The sequence below is a fragment of the Hippocampus bargibanti genome, linkage group LG16, assembly GCF_051943395.1.
Source record: "Hippocampus bargibanti isolate YZ-2025 linkage group LG16, ASM5194339v1, whole genome shotgun sequence".
In the NCBI taxonomy this organism is placed as follows: Eukaryota; Metazoa; Chordata; class Actinopteri; order Syngnathiformes; family Syngnathidae; genus Hippocampus; species Hippocampus bargibanti.
Genome location: NC_142749.1, coordinates 8,396,818 through 8,418,041, shown reverse-complemented (window position 1 = coordinate 8,418,041; position 21,224 = coordinate 8,396,818). Strand labels below are relative to the sequence as shown.

At 39.7% G+C, this 21,224-nt stretch overlaps 1 protein-coding gene across 4 annotated transcripts in view; it reads right to left on the bottom strand.

Moving 5' to 3' along the window:
* The window catches only part of LOC148886299 (acetyl-CoA carboxylase), a 39,592-nt gene that overhangs the window by 9,065 nt on the left and 9,303 nt on the right, over positions 1 to 21,224 (bottom strand). The window contains exons 14-46 of one of the 4 annotated variants that reach the window (XM_089017775.1): positions 21,053 to 21,203; positions 20,819 to 20,922; positions 20,364 to 20,591; positions 20,073 to 20,223; positions 19,849 to 19,983; positions 19,627 to 19,773; positions 19,343 to 19,531; positions 17,843 to 17,943; positions 17,398 to 17,486; positions 17,130 to 17,254; positions 16,820 to 16,933; positions 16,195 to 16,308; positions 16,029 to 16,118; positions 15,799 to 15,917; positions 14,192 to 14,215; positions 13,752 to 13,823; positions 12,846 to 12,989; positions 12,650 to 12,752; positions 12,468 to 12,575; positions 12,311 to 12,367; positions 11,980 to 12,024; positions 11,191 to 11,232; positions 10,386 to 10,601; positions 10,136 to 10,291; positions 9,818 to 10,042; positions 8,252 to 8,407; positions 7,873 to 8,019; positions 7,424 to 7,693; positions 7,188 to 7,285; positions 6,894 to 7,014; positions 6,695 to 6,805; positions 398 to 541; positions 171 to 291 (exon numbers count right to left, since the gene is read on the bottom strand). In XM_089017775.1, coding sequence (XP_088873901.1) covers positions 171 to 291; positions 398 to 541; positions 6,695 to 6,805; positions 6,894 to 7,014; positions 7,188 to 7,285; positions 7,424 to 7,693; positions 7,873 to 8,019; positions 8,252 to 8,407; positions 9,818 to 10,042; positions 10,136 to 10,291; positions 10,386 to 10,601; positions 11,191 to 11,232; positions 11,980 to 12,024; positions 12,311 to 12,367; positions 12,468 to 12,575; positions 12,650 to 12,752; positions 12,846 to 12,989; positions 13,752 to 13,823; positions 14,192 to 14,215; positions 15,799 to 15,917; positions 16,029 to 16,118; positions 16,195 to 16,308; positions 16,820 to 16,933; positions 17,130 to 17,254; positions 17,398 to 17,486; positions 17,843 to 17,943; positions 19,343 to 19,531; positions 19,627 to 19,773; positions 19,849 to 19,983; positions 20,073 to 20,223; positions 20,364 to 20,591; positions 20,819 to 20,922; positions 21,053 to 21,203 — 4,217 coding nt within the window. The remainder of the gene's footprint in view (positions 1 to 170; positions 292 to 397; positions 542 to 6,694; positions 6,806 to 6,893; positions 7,015 to 7,187; positions 7,286 to 7,423; positions 7,694 to 7,872; positions 8,020 to 8,251; positions 8,408 to 9,817; positions 10,043 to 10,135; positions 10,292 to 10,385; positions 10,602 to 11,190; positions 11,233 to 11,979; positions 12,025 to 12,310; positions 12,368 to 12,467; positions 12,576 to 12,649; positions 12,753 to 12,845; positions 12,990 to 13,751; positions 13,824 to 14,191; positions 14,216 to 15,798; positions 15,918 to 16,028; positions 16,119 to 16,194; positions 16,309 to 16,819; positions 16,934 to 17,129; positions 17,255 to 17,397; positions 17,487 to 17,842; positions 17,944 to 19,342; positions 19,532 to 19,626; positions 19,774 to 19,848; positions 19,984 to 20,072; positions 20,224 to 20,363; positions 20,592 to 20,818; positions 20,923 to 21,052; positions 21,204 to 21,224) is intronic. The other 3 variants (XM_089017776.1, XM_089017777.1, XM_089017778.1) reach the window with 3 other exon arrangements.

The following is a 21,224-nucleotide window of genomic DNA, read 5'->3' as shown; positions in this document are numbered from 1 at the left end:
ACTGCAAACATGATAAGATATAAAGCAGAAAAATGTATCTATGTGATGTGTGCTGCATGATAAAGACCATTCATCCATTTGAAATCATGGCCAATAAATATTAGCTAAAAAACACAAGGCAATGACAAGATATAGCCACAAAAAAGACCGAAATATCAAAAGGCACTCACTTTGACTTGCACGACCGGCTAACATCCAACGTGGATCATAAGGTGCTTTTGTTGGCACAAATTCCACATGCCTATCGATGGGGTCCTTGGCACTCAGAATGGGCACCGGGCTAAATTTGCACTGAACGAAATATGTATTCATCTATTATTCGTATCTTCTTCTAAAGTTTGCATTTAATTTGTCACATGCTAGAAATAAACATCACACAGCAATGTTTACATCCTACCTTGGGCATATAAGAGAGCCACTGCAGGAGAGTAAAGACTCCCTCAAAGTCATCGCACACCGTGCTGTGGGTCACACCATTGTTGTGCATGATTTGGATTCCACCGAGCTGGTTATTTGATGTATAAACCTCTCTGCCTAGCACCTGATATTGGACAGATGGACAGACACAACGCAAACATGAGAGCAATTGAGCACACGATACTTCTTGAACTCTGCCTTTTGAAACTACGACGTTTATTAGTACCGTATTTTCCGCAATATAAGCTGCACTGCATTATAAGGCGCACCTTCAATGAATGACATTTAAAAGTTGTTTTTTTCAACCATTATATTATTTTCCCCGATGTAAAGTATTAGTATCTTGTGTTACAGGGTTTATTTTTTAACAACAGCAAGGTATACCATGTCGTGCAACATTTATAGCACAAAGTGGAGGGGAAATTTTCCTCAATTACTGTAAGGAAACACGTAAAAAAAACCTTGTGATGCTGTTGCAGCAAATTAAAGTTTAGTGCAATAACAGTATAGTAACAGTCACAATAGTACAAATATATAACAATAACAACTCAAATAACTCTAAAGCAGTCGTATAATAACTCACAACTTAATGTCCATATTCACAATATGACTGTATTTGTTGTTTATAACTGTAAACACACAAAACAGGTAAATCTCACTTTATCAGGTCATTCCCTATATAAGGCGCAACGGATTACAAGGTGCATGGTCAGATTTTGACAAAAAAAAAAAAGGATTTTAGGTGTGCTTTTTAGTGTGGAAAATATAGTAATTTTATCATCACGCTGGGGAGCTTCAGATAATTAAGCTTGCGCTCTTTGTTATCCAAAAATATATGCACTCGATGACATCACTATGGTTCAATATACAGTCATCCCTCGCTACTTCGTGGTTCACTTATCGCTGCTTCAGTGCATTGCAGATTTGTTTTTTTCCTGGTGTAAAAAAACTTTTTTTTTTATTAATGGCATGAAAATGTGCAAACAAACAAAGTAAAAGAAACAACACTGCAAACAACACTGCAAACAAAGCAGAATAAAATCAAACACATTGGTTTTGAACAGCTCATGGGGAATTCTACTTGTAGAAATCGGGCCATGTCGGTTTATACAAATCTTGCTCTAAAGAAAGAGTGGCAACAACTACCAATAACAAAGTCCTTCTCTCGGAGAAAGACTCCTTCAGTAGAAAAAGACGCTACAGCGCAGTGGAGTCAGAACGAATAGGCGCAGCAGTGAAATATTGTTTACAACACCGTTCTTTAAAATATTAAATATTTATGATATTAATATTATGTATATAATATTTAATATTTTATTTTTTGTTTCATTCTGCAGCATGTACAGTTTTGCATTGTGTAAAAAAAAAAAGCCGACTACATTGTACTCAGTGGATTTCACCTATCGGGGGCTATTTTTGGAATGTATCTCCCGCGATAAACGAGGGTTCACTGTATAAATACTATTTTCTTACAACAGGAGTTTTACGTTGCCCACTTGAGCTCAGGGTATATTATACGCACAAACCAATTAAGAAAGACATGACAAACATGTTGCACGTGCCTCAGAAACAATGCATTATAAAAAGCAACAACAATTTGCCACAGACAGTGCTGGTGCAATCAATAGAATCAACCAAACTACGTTTACCTGGCAAAGTGACCCTGAACCAACCTAAAGCCATAAAGTCTTAACCTCAGAACACCCTATTTTCATAAGCAGGCAGAACAGGTGGCAGGGCCCTGACATGGCTGAGTAAAAATCAGAGGACCTCACACCCTCGCCTCGGCTTTCACCTTTTCAGCCATCATTTACTTTCTTTATTACCATTAATGGTTATGTATCTGGCTACAAATCTAGGGTGCTCCCCTAAAGCTGTCAGGAAAGCCTGCGGCCCCAAGAAACATTGCAGTCACCTTGACACACACAAAGCCTCTGAGCCTCCGGCCATTGCGGCTTCATTAAGATTCCGCTGCGCAGAGACGGCAAGGGGATGGAGGAGCGGGAGAGGTAGCTCGCCAGGAGAGCGAAAAGAGAGGCCAAGTCGATGGAACAGCTCATTGGGGTATTTGTGCTCGTAGTTACTATCCAAAGCCCATGAAAATATGGAAGCTTTCTAGAGGCTAATTAAATGATGATCTTGGGGTGGCAGCCTCCTGCTCTCAATTAAGTTTCAGTTAATAGCCAGGAAATCACGTGGAGAATGGGCGATGGAGAGCGCGGGGAGAGAAAGAGAGAACTAAAAAGAGAGAGGAAGAGGAATCTTGCACACAATCTTCCCAAAACTACAATCACATCTACTTTAGCCAATGGTTTTTGGTTATTAACCTGTGATGCGGATACTTCAACAACAACTTGTCTCTTCATAAACAGCTAAACAGTGTCATCGTTGAAAACAACAAACACAGGCTTCAGCAAATAGGTGATAGGTGTGCCATCAACCTGCCGTTTGCATGATTTCTCATGCTGCCGCCTGTCAATTAATTTGAAATGGAGACATCTTATTACACTGACAGGGAGAGTGAACAGGAGGGGAAAATGGGAAAAAATAAGATGTGTGGTAAAGCGTGCAGGCTCAAACATGAGCACCCATACCAGTCAACAGGAAGCAGAAAACCTGTCTCAGCAAAACATTAATTTTAATGGAAAACAAATAATGCGGATGTCCCGCATTGCAGCCTCCAGCAAAGCAAATCGTGCAACATTTATAGCACAAAGTGGAGGGGAAATTTTCCTCAATTACTGTAAGGAAACACGTAAAAAAAAACTTGTGATGCTGTTGCAGCAAATTAAAGTTTAGTGCAATAACAGTATAGTAGCAGTCACAATAGTACAAATATATAACAATAACAATAATAACTCTAAAGCAGTCATATAATAACTCACAACTTAATGTCCATATTCACAATTTGTTGTTTATAACTGTAAACACACAAAACAGGTAAATCTCACTTTATCAGGTCATTCCCTATATAAGGCGCAACGGATTACAAGGTGCATGGTCAGATTTTGAAAAAAAAAAAGGATTTTAGGCGTGCTTTTTAGTGTGGAAAATATAGTAATTTTATCATCACGCTGGGGAGCTTCAGATAATTAAGCTTGCGCTCTTTGTTATCCAAAAATATATGCACTCGATGACATCACTATGGTTCAATATACAGTCATCCCTCGCTACTTCGTGGTTCACTTATCGCTGCTTCAGTGCATTGCAGATTTTTTTTTTTCCTGGGGGAAAAAAACTTTTTTTTTTTATTAATGGCATGAAAATGTGCAAACAAACAAAGTAAAAGAAACAACACTGCAAACAACACTGCAAACAAAGCAGAATAAAATCAAACACATTGATTTTGAACAGCTCATGGGGCATTCTACTTGTAGAAATCGGGCCATGTCGGTTTATACAAATCTTGCTCTAAAGAAAGAGTGCCAACAACTACCAATAACAAAGTCCTTCTCTCGGAGAAAGACTCCTTCAGTAGAAAAAGACGCTACAGCGCAGTGGAGTCAGGACGAATAGGCGCAGCAGTGAAATATTGTTTACAACACCGTTCTTTAAAATATTAAATATTTATGATATTAATATTATGATTATAATATTTAATTTTTTGTTTCATTCTGCAGCATGTACAGTTTTGCATTGTGTAAAAAAAAAACGACTACACTGTACTCAGTGGATTTCACCTATCGGGGGCTATTTTTGGAATGTATCTCCCGCAATAAACGAGGGTTCACTGTATAAATACTATTTTCTTACAACAGGAGTTTTACATTGCCCACTTGAGCTCAGGGTATATTATACGCACAGACCAATTAAGAAAGACATGACAAACATGTTGCACGTGCCTCAGAAACAATGCACTATAAAAAGCAACAACAATTTGCCAGACAGTGCCGGTGCAATCAATAGAATCAACCAAACTACGTTTACCCGGCAAAGTGACCCTGAACCAACCTAAAGCCATAAAGTCTTAACCTCAGAACACCCTATTTTCATAAGCAGGCAGAACAGGTGGCAGGGCCCTGACATGGCTGAGTAAAAATCAGAGGACCTCACACCCTAGCCTCGGCTTTCACCTTTTCAGCCATCATTTACTTTCTTTATTACCATTAATGGTTATGTATCTGGCTACAAATCTAGGGTGCTCCGCTAAAGCTGTCAGGAAAGCCTGCGGCCCCAAGAAACATTGCAGTCACCTTGACACACACAAAGCCTCTGAGCCTCCGGCCATTGCGGCTTCATTAAGATTCCGCTGCGCAGAGACGGCAAGGGGATGGAGGAGCGGGAGAGGTAGCTCGCCAGGAGAGCGAAAAGAGAGGCCAAGTCGATGGAACAGCTCATTGGGGTATTTGTGCTCGTAGTTACTATCCAAAGCCCATGAAAATATGGAAGCTTTCTAGAGGCTAATTAAATGATGATCTTGGGGTGGCAGCCTCCTGCTCTCAATTAAGTTTCAGTTAATAGCCAGGAAATCACGTGGAGAATGGGCGATGGAGAGCGCGGGGAGAGAAAGAGAGAACTAAAAAGAGAGAGGAAGAGGAATCTTGCACACAATCTTTCCAAAACTACAATCACATCTACTTTAGCCAATGGTTTTTGGTTATTAACCTGTGATGCGGATACTTCAACAACAACTTGTCTCTTCATAAACAGCTAAACAGTGTCATCGTTGAAAACAACAAACACAGGCTTCAGCAAATAGGTGATAGGTGTGCCATCAACCTGCCGTTTGCATGATTTCTCATGCTGCCGCCTGTCAATTAATTTGAAATGGAGACATCTTATTACACTGACAGGGAGAGTGAACAGGAGGGGAAAATGGGAAAAAATAAGATGTGTGGTAAAGCACGCTCAAACATGAGCACCCATACCAGTCAACAGGAAGCAGAAAACCTGTCTCAGCAAAACATTAATTTTAATGGAAAACAAATAATGCGGATGTCCCGCATTGCAGCCTCCAGCAAAGCAAATATAACTTCATGGTCCGTCTTCAATTATTTAACAATGAAGGTGGGTGGTCTGGGATTGTGAGGGTATCCTTGTGGAACCGAGCAAATGAGAAAGTGGCATCAACAGAGGGACAAAAAAGCAAGAAGCATCTTATATGGATACCACAACCACTGTAGTATATAGGAACAATCTTTAGAATAGAAATATTCTGCTACTTGCGGAGGGAAAAAAAAGATCCATATTTTCCGCACTATAAGGCACACCGTATTATAAGGTGCACCTTCAATGAACAACATATTTTAAAACATTTTTCCATATACTGTATAAGACTCTTTCTGACAACTGCATTCACTCCCAAAATCAATAAGCAACTGTTTATTTTGTCCAGCTGTATCATTTTCTCCTAGGTAAATAAAGTATTAATATTTTCGTGACACGCTTTATCGTTTAACAACAGCAAGATATACCATGTAGTACAACATTCACATAGTGCAGGGGTGTCAAAGTCATTTTTTACCGCAGGCCACATTGTAGTTATGGTTTCCTCTCGAGGGCCGTTATGAATTTGGGGAAGCCATTAGAATGTTTAATCCCCTCCACATATTACATATAAAGCACACAGAAAATTAATGAATAACTAGTTTTGAAATCTGAAGTCAAGAATAATGACTGTTATTGTGGTTTACATCTAAAAATATGAAATTTTGGTTAGGATTTTAGCAAGCATCATGGAATTTTGAAAGTGTGATTTGCTTTCGTGGGCCGCAAAAAAATGTGGTCGACCGGATTTCGCCCCCGGGCTTGAACTTTGACATGTGACATAGTGGATGGGAATTTTTTCCTTCATTCAAAAAAACACAGGAAAAAAAACTTTCCGATGCTGTTACCGTAAATTAAACATTAATGTAAACACCATATAATAACACTCATAAGAGTACAAAGCAATAACAATAACTTTAAAGCAACTGCAACTTAACAACTCAACGTTGTTCATGCGTTAATGTCCATATTCACAATATGACCAACTGTAAACACACAAAACACATAAACCTCACTTTATCCTTTCATTCTCTATATAGAGCGCACCAGATTATAAAACGTGGTCAGTTTTTGAGGAAGAAAAATGAAGGCTCTTAGGTGCAGCACATTGTGTGGAAAATACGTTATTAAAATTGTGAAAAATAAATGGGATAAAAGATCTGCAAATACGCAAATCCACATGTATCAAAAGGTAACTACACAAGGGGCGGTGGTGGATATATAACAGTGAAAATGCTATTAAACTTATGGTTACTCATATTGCAACACATTTTAGACGATGCTATTGTACCTTGTTGAGTGCTCCAGCCCCAGTAAGGATTATGTGCGAGTTGTCCACCTGAATGGTTCTTTGACCAAGTCTCACAAGATAGGCTCCGATTCCAATGGCTCGGCACGTTACCTTTTAAACAAGACAATTAATGTTAAGGCTACTTGACACTGAGTTGACAGCTGAAAGCTATTTGTGTTTTGTGCACACATGCTCTTACCAGGTTCATGGTGATGATCTCCTCATAAGCCACCGAGGATTCTCCAGCAATCATGCCAGACCCTTTCAGATTCTCCACACCCAGCCCCTCGTCCTTTCCAATGATGTCAGTGATCTTGTACCTGCGTGACAGCAAATGTAGTTCACATTTTTTCCAGAGTTGATCGGCCAACAGTCTGGCCTTCTACTATTGTCTTTATGGTCATCACAAAGCATGCTTGGTTTATCTAAGAACGGTTCCCACAATCCTTTCCCAACAACATTAGTTATCCAAACATGAAATCTAAACATGTACCTGGATTCTCCCTCGTCCTCCACATGGTCACAATGAACAGAGTTCAGGGCTGAGACTTTCTTATAATCTTGAGGTTTGAGGTAAAGATACTTGAAACCCTGCAGTGGGCAAGATCGGCTATGTTATTGTATGTCAGCGTTCATGACAATATCTGAACCGAAAGGGCAGATTATATTTTTATTTTTGTTAAATGCAGCCTTAAAAATGGAGCAGGACATGAATGTTATTTAACTGACCTTGTACGGGTCAGCTGGATCTTGCCAGGCCACGTGGAACATGTGACGGATTTCCTCAGCCAAGCCAATGCGGGCGCCGCTATTGGCCGCGATGTAGATGCGAGGGATGCCGCTCTCCCGTGCCATTTCGGAGGCACGCAGAAACAGCACGTCCTCCTGAGGTCCAAAGGAACCGATCTTGTGTGTGATGTCATTACTGATGACGATGATCTCACGTCCTGTTGGATATTCTGGTGAACGGAGGGTCATTCGCCAAGCCACCATGCCGATCTAGAGTAAATGGGAAAAAAAATGAAATACACACTCAGAATTAAATAGTATGAAACAATGTGTTTGAAAGATGAAATATTATTTTTAATACTGTTAAATTGTAAAAAAAAAAAGGTTAAGACTTAAGTTAGTGTGAATGAGAGGATAACAAAGACCATTCTGGATAGCAATAAACATACCTCATTGCCACCTGGCAGTCGGTTCATCTGCACCAGTTGACCTTGGGCGTCCAACACCAGCTCGGTGAAGGTCAGCATCTCAGATGGAAGTGTGCATTTGGGTACAAAAGCATGCGCTTGGGTTGAGAGCCACAGCTTTTTCAGAGCCTGAGTAAAAAGGTGTAACAGTTTGTCAGGTGTAAGCGATTGATTCAAAAGCAATCAGCCAACAGTAATTTTAATGTGATGATTTACCAACAGTGATGATCCCACACATGCTAGTACTAATGTGACATTAGGTGAATCGTGCTTTTCAATAAACTAGTCGGGCGGCATCATGAATTTAAGTATAGGTTGTTAAAGAGAAACACAGGAAAGAGGAGCTTGGTTTGTAATGTACCTGTCGAAACATTTCTGGAAAATCATAAACGTAGGTGGTGCCCAGTGACTGGGCTTGGAAACGCTTTGACTGCAGCAGGTCTTTGGTGACGTAGGGCGTGTTGATGAGCATGCCGTGCAAAGGACCTTGCTTGTCTCCGTACGCCTGGAACATGATCTGCACAAATAAGGAGGGGATGCAATTAAAAATACAGCAGCCTTTCTAACTACATGGGTATGAGGTGAGAGATTGGTGAGAATGAGGAGTGGATGACAATGAGCACTTCTAACAACCATGGAAGCCAAATCATCTTGTGCTCAAAATGTTCCATGAAGACTCCCTCAGAATTTTTTTTTCCCCAATTATTGTTGTGTGTGTGTGTATATATACATACACATATACATATACATATATACATATATACATACACATATACATATACATATCCACACACACACACACACACACACACACACACACACACACACACACACACACACACACACACACACACACACACATAAAAAACTAAAATGGGCAAATGAGCATCAAACAAGAGGAAAACAAGAAATACAAAATACTGAAGTATTATGTATTTTCTTAGACTAAACGAAGAACATTTTTTTATTCCATTTTATGTAATGTACCTAGAAGAGGGTGATGATAAAAGAAATAGTGCATTGATGGCTTGTAGCACAAAGTATAATATATAGCATTTCAGACAGAGAAACCCATATACAGTATTATAAAGATGAGTCTGGCAATGACATTGCATAACCAAGACCATTTCAAGAATTGAAGGTGATTTGAGTTCATGAACTCACTGTGACTTCCCAATCTTGACCTTTTTCACAACACTGTATTGAAATTTGGTTTTACATGACCTGATTACCATGCTCGTCAATATTTTGTGTAGCGAATTTACTCCCTTTCTAAAATGAGACAAAAATGCTTAAATTTGTTTTCATGTATTCCGTTTTTTAGCTCTCCACCTCAAAAAGAAATGTTTTCCCTCTATTTACAATATTCTAGACAGAATGTTTAATTCGTGTAAAATTGTGTCCATGGAGGTTTTTTTTTAAGATGTACGTGTAAAAAATATCGGCAAAAATATCTGCCCTGAGAAGCAGCAAGTTTTCCAAACAGCTGTTATATGTTATTAAATTTCCCCATTGTGGGACGTATAAAGGTTTTCTGATTCTGATTCTGATGTAAAGAACGTCCGCTAAGGTTTTTTTTAACACACCAAATCTGGCCCCCATTGCAAAATGTTTGGACACCCCTGACATATACAGTACCATAGTTGCATTATTCAGACTTGATCTTAGTTTTACTCCCTGGTGCTTTCTACTATTTTTGTGATTGCTTTATTTCCTGTATATGTTAAGTGCTTTTGTTACAGCTTCAGCTGTTGTTAAAGCAATATATAAATCAATATGTATTTTATTGTATTGTACATTAATTATTAAGATTGTTAACAGGCTGGGCACCAATAATCTAATATGAGCGATCCAAGACGGAAGAGAAGCACTTTTCCTGTAATAAAATGACAAGCGGATGGCATGAAAAAACGTATGAGTGCCCCACCTGGCGGTCTTTGGGCCCCACCTGTCCCGTTTGGGAGTCAGTGACTTCTTTGTAGAGGCTGATGTCTAGGTAGTAGCCGGATTCATTTGTCAGAAACAAGCGAATGGGTATTTGCTTTCCCGTTGGAGTCAGGCGGATGTTAATTTTCAGTTCAGCTTGCAGCACACGCAGTTTCCAAAGCCGGCTGCCGTAACGCATCACCATGGAGCGCACGGACTCCTCGATCTGTTGATGGAGGCAAATTAATTTCAAGTTGATGCGAATCACAAAGAGACGCAAAAGCTGAGCTTCATTTTAGAACGGTCGGACACGCTTTACCTTTGACGGATCCATGATGACAGTTGGGACAAAATTCAGGAAGATGTGGTTACAGTCGGTACGCACAGTTGTGTTGTTGAAAGCAACCTCCAGCTCATCCATGGCCTCAAGAAGCAAACGCTCGGCCTCATTATGAAGGTACTCAAAGGAGGCCTCCTGTCGAAGGGACAGTAAAACAATATATATGATCAGTGAGGAGTAGCTATGATGGAGCTGATCGACCATATGCAGTACATATTCACTGTCTTACTTTTGTAACTAAATCAGAATGGCGAATAATGGCTCGCACAAAGAACCGGTAGTCTGTAACTTCTGCCCCCACTTCTACACGTGCTGCACCCAGATAGAGGTGCATCTTGTGGTTGGCACAGGGAATGGCTGTCAGGGCAAAATTTCGCATGCGGTTGAGCTCAAGCTGAAAAGCTAAAGCCGGCTCCAAGTGGCGGTAGATCCTATCTTCCACAAACTGTTGAGAAAATGGAACAATGTCATAACAAACAACAATGAAACACAGGGACAAACACATACACTCTTGAATATTTTTTTTTCTTTGCAATCCAAGTACAAGACAATACTGCTATTAACCAAGATTATATCAATGGCAGTTTGAAGCAAAACGGCTCTCAATAAAAGTACAAAGATGCCCAAGAGCTACACCCAGTATTAAGTAAATGAAATCGTGGGCAATCTCATTCTCAGAGAGACGCTAATGGGTGTCATTTCTCTTAAATGGGAGACATAATTAAAGAGTTCATTACTTTAATGAGTTTTGCTGGTGTCATTGTAGTCAAACTACCAGGGGTAAGAAAAAGAAGGAGCCATCAAATGTAAGAAATTCAGTGCGGCCTCGGGGAAAAAGAAAAAACAAGTTTTTTCAACAATAAATCCAAAATATTGTCGCTGTAATGCAAAGAGCGGGTGCTAAAACCAGTGAAATAGGTTGTCTGATCACTAATTCCAAAGTGTCCTTAAGCACAACTTGGAGCAACTTTAGCTTTTTCATTAGCGTTGTTTGAAAGCAGAAAACTTTGATAGTTTGTCATAAACACACCTACCTTATCTCTGGCACGGAATGTGAAAAATTTTGGGAATTCTCTCTGTGTGGGGAAATACAAGAAAATGCAAAACTATAAAACGCATCTCTAAAAAAGATATATTTTAGTATGAACTACCTATAAATGTAATCACAACAAGCCATGGCAAATTATTTGGAGCTGATATGTCTCAGACTGAATTTATTCTGATGGTATGTCAACATCAGAATGGTCTGTGGAGAAAGGTATACATTCCCTTTGTGAATGAATAAAACATGTCACTCTTTCAAAGACTCTTGATCCTCTAAATGGCCGCTTGCCCAGTTGAATGATATCAGATGAAGTGTTCCACAACAATGCTGGCCCGATTGGAGATGCTTTGCTCACCTCATATGCCGCCTGATAACTGCAGGCTGCAGATTGCACACATAGTGCAACCTCCGCTGACACAATTTGACACTGATTAAACATTCAGTCGAGAATATTGTAAATGGGGGGGGGGGGGGGGGGATTTTTTTTAGGTAAAGAGCTAAAATATCCGCTCCATTTAATGGGAGGGGGGCCTCATAATAGCACTGATGACACTGAGTGGGATTAGTTCTCAGGTCCATGAAAAGAAGAACTCGAAGTAATAAAATACATAAATAAAAAAATCAGACTATTGTCAAAACATGATCACTTCTCACAATACCCTCTTTATTGCTTTCAGCGTAATACTATTGGTGTTTGTATGTTCTATACAACTGTCCCAAAAATAGTAATATTTTTCATTAGGCTTGCTGCCCCTCCTTCCCCTTTGCTTATACTTACGTGAAACCTTTGGTCCACCTCACAGTTGATTTGCTTCCTGAAATCCTGACATCATAAATGTTGTGAAAGCAAAGCATGCAAAAGGAGATAGGAGAGAGACATGGCTGAAATTATAATGCAAATTATCTCAAATTATCATAACATAAAAAATAGTATTTGTGCAAATGTCATTAAGCAATATTAGTCATTGATATTTACATGAAGACATTTTTGGTCAAACGTAACCATTAATAGCAGCCATAACGATTAAAATGGTGACACGCAAGGAAGAATGTAACGCAAACAGATGCGGAAATTGTGAGAGTATGGGAGGACAAAACATGATTCATACCTTCTGAGCCACGAGGAATGTTAAGCGACGGATTCCGTGTTCAAACAGCAGAGATTTCTGTGATTTATTTTGAAAAGAAAAAGAAATAACTTTCTGAGATAGCCCAATACTTGGTAAAAACAACAACAACCTACTAGCAGAACGTTCTACTTCCAACCTTTGATTGGGTGAAGTCCCGAAACATGGTTGCCAGGCCATCATCATCCATGTCGCTGTCGGTCTTGATTGCCACATTCAGTATATGAATGGGCTCGTCTTGGGTGCTCTGGACGAAAAAAAAAGATATGTGAGTATTTGCAGTTTTTCACCGCATGTAATAATTACAAAAGCGTTTGCCACCTTGCTGTCTTCTTCACCATACAAGACGGGATTACCTCCCTCCGGAAAGGTCGGGCTGGGGGGCGGAGAGTCAGTGAAGCAACTCAACACATCTGTTATGTTCCTGGAAAAAAAAAAAACAACAGGCAACCATGCTTTAAGCACAAAATATCATCACATTGCCGTTAAAAGTGATTTTCAAATAGGACACACTAACTTGGTGAACTCTTCGAATGAGCGAAAGGAGACCATGGCGCCCATTCGTTGACAGGGGGGCGTAAAAGATGTGTCCAGCAAAACATCATTCACACTAGTCATGTGCACCATGCCATAGTGGTTCAGGTTTGAAGAGAATGACATCCTGCGGTGAAAGCATTTGGATTGAGAAACCTCTCCAAGGGGAGATTTCCCTTCCGCCTTTTGAGGGTCCCAAGAGTAAGAGATTTGATCACCCAGATTTTGGATGTTTTGGAAAGCAACGTTTCCCCAGAGCTTTGGTTTCAAGATTGGTAAACAGAATAAAGCTCAAACAATCAAAAGCAGTTAGTCAGAACATTACGCCGTTACATTTAAGCACAATAAAGCAGCAGTACAGTGTATCTGGGATAACACTGCTTCTTAGTCAAAATGGACCGATAAAATTGTCTGTGTTCCTATAAAGTAATCATTGACTATGTGTGGGGGAAAATAGACTGATCATTGATAACCGATTCCGATACCCGAGTCATGACAAAAAAGGGACATTTGGAAAGAGCTATTTAAGATTAAATAAGATTCAGAAATTGGATATTGGTCTGACAAACCAAAACCCCAGAAGTCCAAAATAAATTAAAGAAAATTGAAAAGGAACATGATCAGTTTATCTCTGACCTACATTAGCAAATGGGTCAGATACAAGTCATTATAGGAGTGTTGCACAGATTATGAGGGCTAATTTTGAAGAGTTGGAGTGGCAGAATGGTAATGTCGGACTGAGACTATTATGTCACTCCGCACAGCTTAACAAAATTATCACACCACAAGAAAATGCGAAAAGACCAGAGAGACCCTGCAAGTAGGCGCCTCAGAAATATTAACCCCAAGTTTACACCCACGAAGAGTACTTGAAAGTTTTGCATCAAACCTTTCCAGAGATTCAACATTTGAGACTGTTTTGGCTTTTACATGGTCCAGGACTGCAGGAGCAGACATTTTCCTAGCAAGACAGTTGTATTATTTAATTCACAAGATTTGTACATGTTAATCGAAAAATCCTTAAAACGCACGAACGCAAGAATAAATAAATAATAACAATGTAATAATAAATAATAACATTAAGACTAAAGCACACTTTCACAAACACTCACACACAGATGTTAAAATGTATTTTAAAAAAGGCAAGGAGCTGAGGGCCATTCTGTTGTCATTAAAATGAATAAGGCCTGCTTAGTCCGAGTCACCGGTATATTTATTTGAATTTTAAAGAGCGTCAAACTGCTAAATTAACTTGAACGTGTGCTTTGGCCATGCATCTAAACTAGTCTTAGCATGTAGCCTATGCAATAGAAGGAATGTTTACAGTACCTGTTTAGAGTGGGGATGTTCCCTCTGCAATCAAATAACATTGATTACTACAGGGTTAGTGGCAGGCATCATGACAGGAAGGCAGTCAAGTTGTAGAAGTGTGTTCATCTCAACAAGGGCTTACAATGTGCTATATAGTGAATATCGAAATGAGTGAGCCCAGGTGTCAAACGGTTGAGCACACATTTTACTTGTTGACTGCTCGCTGGACAACATGCATCAAGAAGTATTTACACTGCCTTCGGTTGTGTTCCTCTCTCAACAAAAGGCACAGGATCACTTCATGCCGTTACACACAAAACAAGATGGTTATTCGGGAATCATGACACAAACATGCAGTATACACATTCCCTTGTGTAAACAGTTAGGTAACACCACTAAACCCAACAAGATTTAAATCGCAAATTTGTGTTTTCAGGCTGACTTTTGATGGATTCTATCAGAGGTAATTGGAAACAATACTTTTATCTATATTAAGGACTTGGAGTTCTTTGTATTGCTTGCAGAAAAGGTCTTTCATATTTTGGACTGGAGGTAGCGGAATATCACAGTTGTGATCTCAGTTAACGCAGAACAACACAACCGTGCAAAACATACAACCAAAATCATAAATCTACAAAAATGAAAATATCATTGAAAAGAGCTCAATCTTTGAAAGCGCTTTGTCAAAGGGGGCTCATTTAAACGTGCAAGTGTAACTAACAATTGTGCCATCTTCTTTTACGTAGGATGCCTTTCCTGACACAACCATCTGTATTTATCTAGGCTTGGAACAGGCACAATAAGATACTGGCTTGTGTCCCCTTGTGGCTACAGAACAAGCAATTCTATGAAATTAATAAAGATGAAGATGCTCAATAAAAAGACAATGACAGCAAGAATAATAGATATCGGCAACATTCAAAACAAACACTCCGTAAGATAATTTCTCCCTGTTACATTCTGGTTTTTAAGTCCAAAAAAGGTATCAATCACAAATTCAAAACATTTCTCACAGACTAACAGTTGTGGCATACATAGACATATTGACAGCATTCTTGTATTGATCTTGTGTTGAATCTGTCATACAGTTCTTGTCACAGCAACAGCAAGTAAACAAGCATATACTTGTTCACACGAACAATCACAGGCTGGGATCACAAATGAAACACAAAAAAAGCCATGATTGAGAGCTACAGGCATGTTCAACAAGACAATCCTCCAAAGGTGTCCTTTTATCTGTGGCAACAGTGCCCCCTAGGAACAAGAGCTAAGAAGGTGCTGCAGCTGCAAAAACTTTTGACACATTTTAAATCCATCAGTCACGTCTTGAAATCTACTTACTTTGCAAACATTTACACGTTGGGACATTACTGGATTAAGCATCCCAAACACCAGAGAAGATTAACAAAAAAGAAACATCTACTGATCGTTCTTTCGTATTGCTGTTCCTTATCAGGGTAGCGAATTAAGATGGAGTCGATCCTAGCTTACTTTAAGTGAGAGTCAGGGTATCCCCTATAAAGGTTACAAGCCAAGCTATGAAAAATAAACAAAAAAATTAAATAGTTTGGAATAGGATACAGCTAAGTAATAAATAACTGTTCACCTAAAGCCATGTGCGATACCTGTTTGGGTGTGAGGAGGGGAGCATGAACTGGAACTCGACTATGCATGTGTTATCCTTCAACTGGCGATGCTGCACGCTGTTGAGCTCATAAGCGATGTATGCTCGCCGTACATAAACCTGGGGTTATTAAGAGATGAAGGCACATAATTATAAGCAGATTTGGGAACGCTACGTGTAAAAAAAATGAGGCCATAGTCGCTTGAGACCCGAGAGAAATGATGATCTCACCTCAAGGGCGGCCATTCGGACAACCTGATTACTGTGGTAGAAGAAGTTGGGCAAAACATCAAAGATTGATGTCTCGGAAAGGATAAGTTTCTACAAGACAAATGGAAAGTCATAAATGGCGTGCTATGCGAGGAAGTCAATCGCATTTTTTTGGTACCTTGCCAACCTGGAGATTCTCAATGCAGAATTGGTGGCCGTACATATCAATGGCTGAGAGGAAGATGGACTCCACCTGGTTGTGGCGGAGCTCATAAGAGGGGAGGTGAGATGCTATCAACACCTGCAGAGAATGAAATTATGGATGATTTCATACCCCATTGAATTTTATTATCTTCAGACATTGTCTCTTCTATGTTCATACAGCATGCAACACAAATGAGTACACCCCGACCGATTTGTTGGGAAACATTAACTATCCTTTCGCTGTCTAGATTTTTTATGGCATTTGATACAACAAAACACAAATGAGATTTGGCTTTTTTGTTTTGTGCGCACATGAAAATGATTTTTTTCTCCTCTCACAAATACATTTAATGCTGCAAAAATGACTAAAGACTAATGCGGTTAGTATTCATTTATAATTCAAAAGAATTGCACCACATGCGAGTCAGATGATCATCAAAATTAAATGAAACAAATTGTGTTCTCTTAACAGTCTAAGTTTTTTCATTACCGTCATGAAACTTTTCTCTCCAACGCAACGACACAGTTGTTTAGCCTCTTAGAAGACACACAATTCTGTTCATTTATACTGCCCGCACATTGTCATGAATTTTGGAACTGAACCTAACCTGCCGTGCACGAAGCGCCACCTTTGCATTTGTCGTCTTGCTGAGCTGGGTGAACTCAGTCAACATGGCCATCAGTTCTTCCGTCAGTGTAGGATCACGGCCACACAATTGGTCCTGAGAGAGATGATACACAATACGACTAGTTTCATATAAATGCACACAAATAAATACTAATCACAAGACAGAGTCTACACCCCCGCACAATTGAAATGAAATATAAATCTACGAAATACATGACACTTTGGTGGATTAAACAAACAAATAAATACATTCCCTCACTCGAAAAATCCAAGAAACGATGGACACTCACAATCAGCATTGTTACCAACAGGTTCTTCTTTGTGACTTGGGCGTGGGAGAAGATGTAGTTGAGCACATTTGCCATGTCACCTTTGTTTTCTTCACGCAGGACAAACACACACTTGTCATAGTGTCCTATCGAACAAGCAAACATATTGGTATCATACAATATTGAGAAAATGCAGCCATACTGAAATTGATTATTGCAACGGAGCTCCACCTAAAGGAAAAATGTTGTATTACATGCATGTGCTCCAACAATTAATTACGGTGCTCACCATTCTGAAACTGGATCTCAACTTTCAGGTACTGTCGGAGCAAATCTATCACCACTGCCTTCATGTAACCTCGGATACCACTGCGATATCTGTAAGAAAAATCAACAACATAGATTGGTACGGAGCAATTCTTTTTGTAAAGTACAGATCCATTCATCTTGTGACTAATACCTTTGAAGTGTCAAATTTATTAAATACAAGTTGGACAATGTACGTTTTTTTATGAAACATTTTTGCACATTTACAGTATACACTCAGTCTTCTGACATGTTTACTATGCTTAGAATATCTTGTTTTTTATCCTTTCACCCTTCACCCCCATCCCCTTTCAAATTGCTGCTGTGCACATTTCCCCATTCTGGGACGATTAAAGGTTTGCTGATTCTGATTCTGATTGTCAGCCCGTGTAATTAAATTTAAACATGTCACAGAGTGTTGAACTCACTTTTGCACCAGCTGGACAATGCTTTGCGTGTTCATGAAGAAGACTTCTCTTTCAGACTTCTTGTTTAGTGTTGCAGCATGGCTATCTAGGATATTTGCAATCTAGAAAGCAGGGAGATAGATATACAAACAAACAGTCCAGCAAAATGTTTGTGCATTAAAAATCTATTAACTTCATTTTTCATTTTAAGGGGAAGATGTCAGTTTTGGACCTTATCCAGAAATGATAGCTCATCCACATTTCTTAACGATTTACCAAGAACTTCCTTCTTCCATAGGTCTAAAACAAAAAGTTTTACATTTTGATTGGTTTTGGAATCAAGCCAAAACAATAAAACATTTAATTTGCTCCGATGAGTTGATGAGTTCAGAAACATATAGTGCTTTGTTGCCACCTTGTGGTATTTATGAGTAATTCTAAACCTTTTTTTTCCTGGCACACCAACTTCGAGAGAATTTTGTCTGTGGCAGGTCTTGATACCTTCCACCAAACGTCATTTTTAATTTCACACACATTATCCGCATCTTCTGCTGGTTGCCGGTGCATAGTGAAATTAATAATAAGAATAATAATTTATTTAATTAATAAGCGCCTTTCAAAACTCTCATTGTCACTTTACATGCTTCTATTTTCTCAAGCTACCAATCAATACTCATATTGATATCAACATATCACATACATAATTGAGAAATTAGTAAATGGAATTTAAAACAATACAATCAAGGTTTTATGTGTGTGTGTGTGTGTGTGTGTGTGTGTGTGTGTGTGTGTGTGTGTGTGTGTGTGTGTGTGTGTGTGTGTGTGTGTGTGTGTGTGTGTGTGTGTGTGTGTGTGTGTGTGCGTGTGTGTGTGCGTGTGTGTGTGTGTGACTAGTCTTGTGAGGACCACTAACATTTAATAACATACGTAGTGAGGACATTTTTGACAAGTGAAGACCTTTTGCCCGGTCCTCACAAGTTTTTCATTCTAAAAGCTTCTAGAGGGTCTATATATGCATCTGTTAAAGATTCAGAGAGGTCCTCACAAATTCACCAAAATGATTTTTTTGGTGTGTATTCTCATTTCACACACACTTTTTACTCACTGTGTGTGTGTGTGTGTGTGTGTGTGTGTGTGTGTGTGTGTGTGTGTGTGTGTGTGTGTGTGTGTGTGTGTGTGGTTAATGAGAGGAAAACGTTAATACCACAAAAAGTCAAACAATATTTTAACCAAATTCACCACGGGGGTGAGGACTTTGAATATACCCATTCACAAACCTCACTCCTGCTGTTATTTCAGTTTCAAGTCCACTTTTTATTTCTTTGTTTTTAAATAAATTGAAGTGGGAAATTGGGTGACATTTAGTGTTCTAATGTAACACTAGTACTTCTCTAAATTTATCAGCAACGGTGGTCCTCACTCCTTATCCAGAGTTATCCGGACGTCACAATTGAACCAGGAATGCGTGTGTGTGTGTGCGTGTGTGCGTCTGTGTGTGCGTGTGTGTATTGAGTGGACCACCTGCTGACTTGGGAACTGGCAGAGCACTGAGGTGATGTTGCTGGCATACTGAGCCATCTCTTTCTTGATGGCTTTCTCCACGGCAGGGGGGATGCGACCCGAGACGCTGGTCATAATATCTTGAAGTTCCAAGAGTGGCAACGAGGGGTCACGCATGGTTTTCATCAGCCTTTCGACCCACTCTTTCAACTTGGAATGACAAAAGTTGGTGCATTCAGGAAACAGCCTATATTAAGACCCGCTCTTTTTTGGGGGGTTTTACAAGGTGTTGCGTGACATCTCACCTTGGCGCTAAAGAAAGGCTCAGGGAGACAGTAGCCGTTCATAACATGAACAAGATGATCCAGTGTGTTGTGAAAAACTCTATGTAGTTTCTCTCCTCGTAGAGCAACAGCCTGGGTAGAGGGCAAGGTGCCTGTATGTAGCTCTGCCTGCAAAACAAATATACCAAATTACTGAAAAACGTGCAGATAATTTGAGAAAAATACATCACTTTGACAGCTTACCTGTTGCACCCTGGTGGGGTCATCGAGTTGAAGTTTGGCTATGACACAACCGGGTTCAAGTGATGCTCCCGCCCTCTTCACATAGTGAATACAACCAGACTCTAGAGCAGTGAGGGTCATGACCATCTTCATTACCTGCAATTGAAATCAGGACAATCAACTCAACCAACACTCCAATATAGACACGCTGTACGTAAAAAAAAAAAAAAAAAAAAAAAACATACTTCTATTTCAGCGTAACACTGGCCACAAAAAACATGACCGCCATCTTCGACCGTGTACTGGAGGATTTTTCCTGCTGAGGGAGATCGCAGAAGCGATGGGTCGTTCTCCTTTTCAAAAACACAGGTCTTGTTTCCGATGGTGATGCGATACCTTTTGAGAACATAAACCAGTGCTGTGAAATGTAATTTTCTCCACTGCAAGACTAATAAAGGCTAATCCAATCCAATCATAAGTAAACAAAGCTATTCTTGGAGCTGTTCCGCTAAAAAGCAAATTGATCTTTGGCTTACCTATCAACTTCTTCCTTCATGTAGGTAGTGTAACTGCTACCATCATAGGACAGCAACAAACCTCCGTCACTTAGCCGATGGACATCCACTTCGACTGTGGAGTTGTTCATGATGAGCACATATGAGTTGGGAGACTGTCGAGTTACGGTCAGGATGTACTTGACGCCTTCATAGATCAGCTCTACATCCACTGTATTGAGAAGTGTGTGTGCTGCCAAGACCTGACCCCTAAATCACAATTCACAGGATTTAATACAGGTTCTATCCACCAATACCTCTCAATACAACCAAAATACTTAAATAGGATCCTAGTGGCCAAACTACTGAGCTATTTAACTGATTCATTTTATATGTTATTTATTCCCCAGTGGGCAAAATCAACTCAATACAGTATCGGAACAAATCAACCATCAAACAACATCTTCAAGTCAAAGGAGCAAAAATGATGGCCATACCTCTCCAGAGAATGCAGGAAAATGGACACACTGTTCCTTAGATTAACATCTGCCACATGAAGAGCTCCACTCACAAGCCCCAGCATTGTGTCTGGACGCTCAGCCTGAATGCAACAAATTATTTCAAAACAGTATATTACCAGAACTATTGAAAGTGCAAGCACCAGTGCAGTGTTTCTCAAACATTTGGGGAGAGAAGTAAAAAGTGGTCAAAGCAAGAGTATCTGTGCCAACCTGCATCTTCTCAGAGATGAGTCGATCCAGCCAGCCCGTGTCAATGGTGTTGTGCTGAAAGCTTTGTGTTTCTAGGAGCTTTATGAGGTATTCCACAGTGGTCCTGAAGTCACCTCTGATCGACAACTCTTTCAATGCAACCACCATGTTACTACAAAATCACACATTTCCC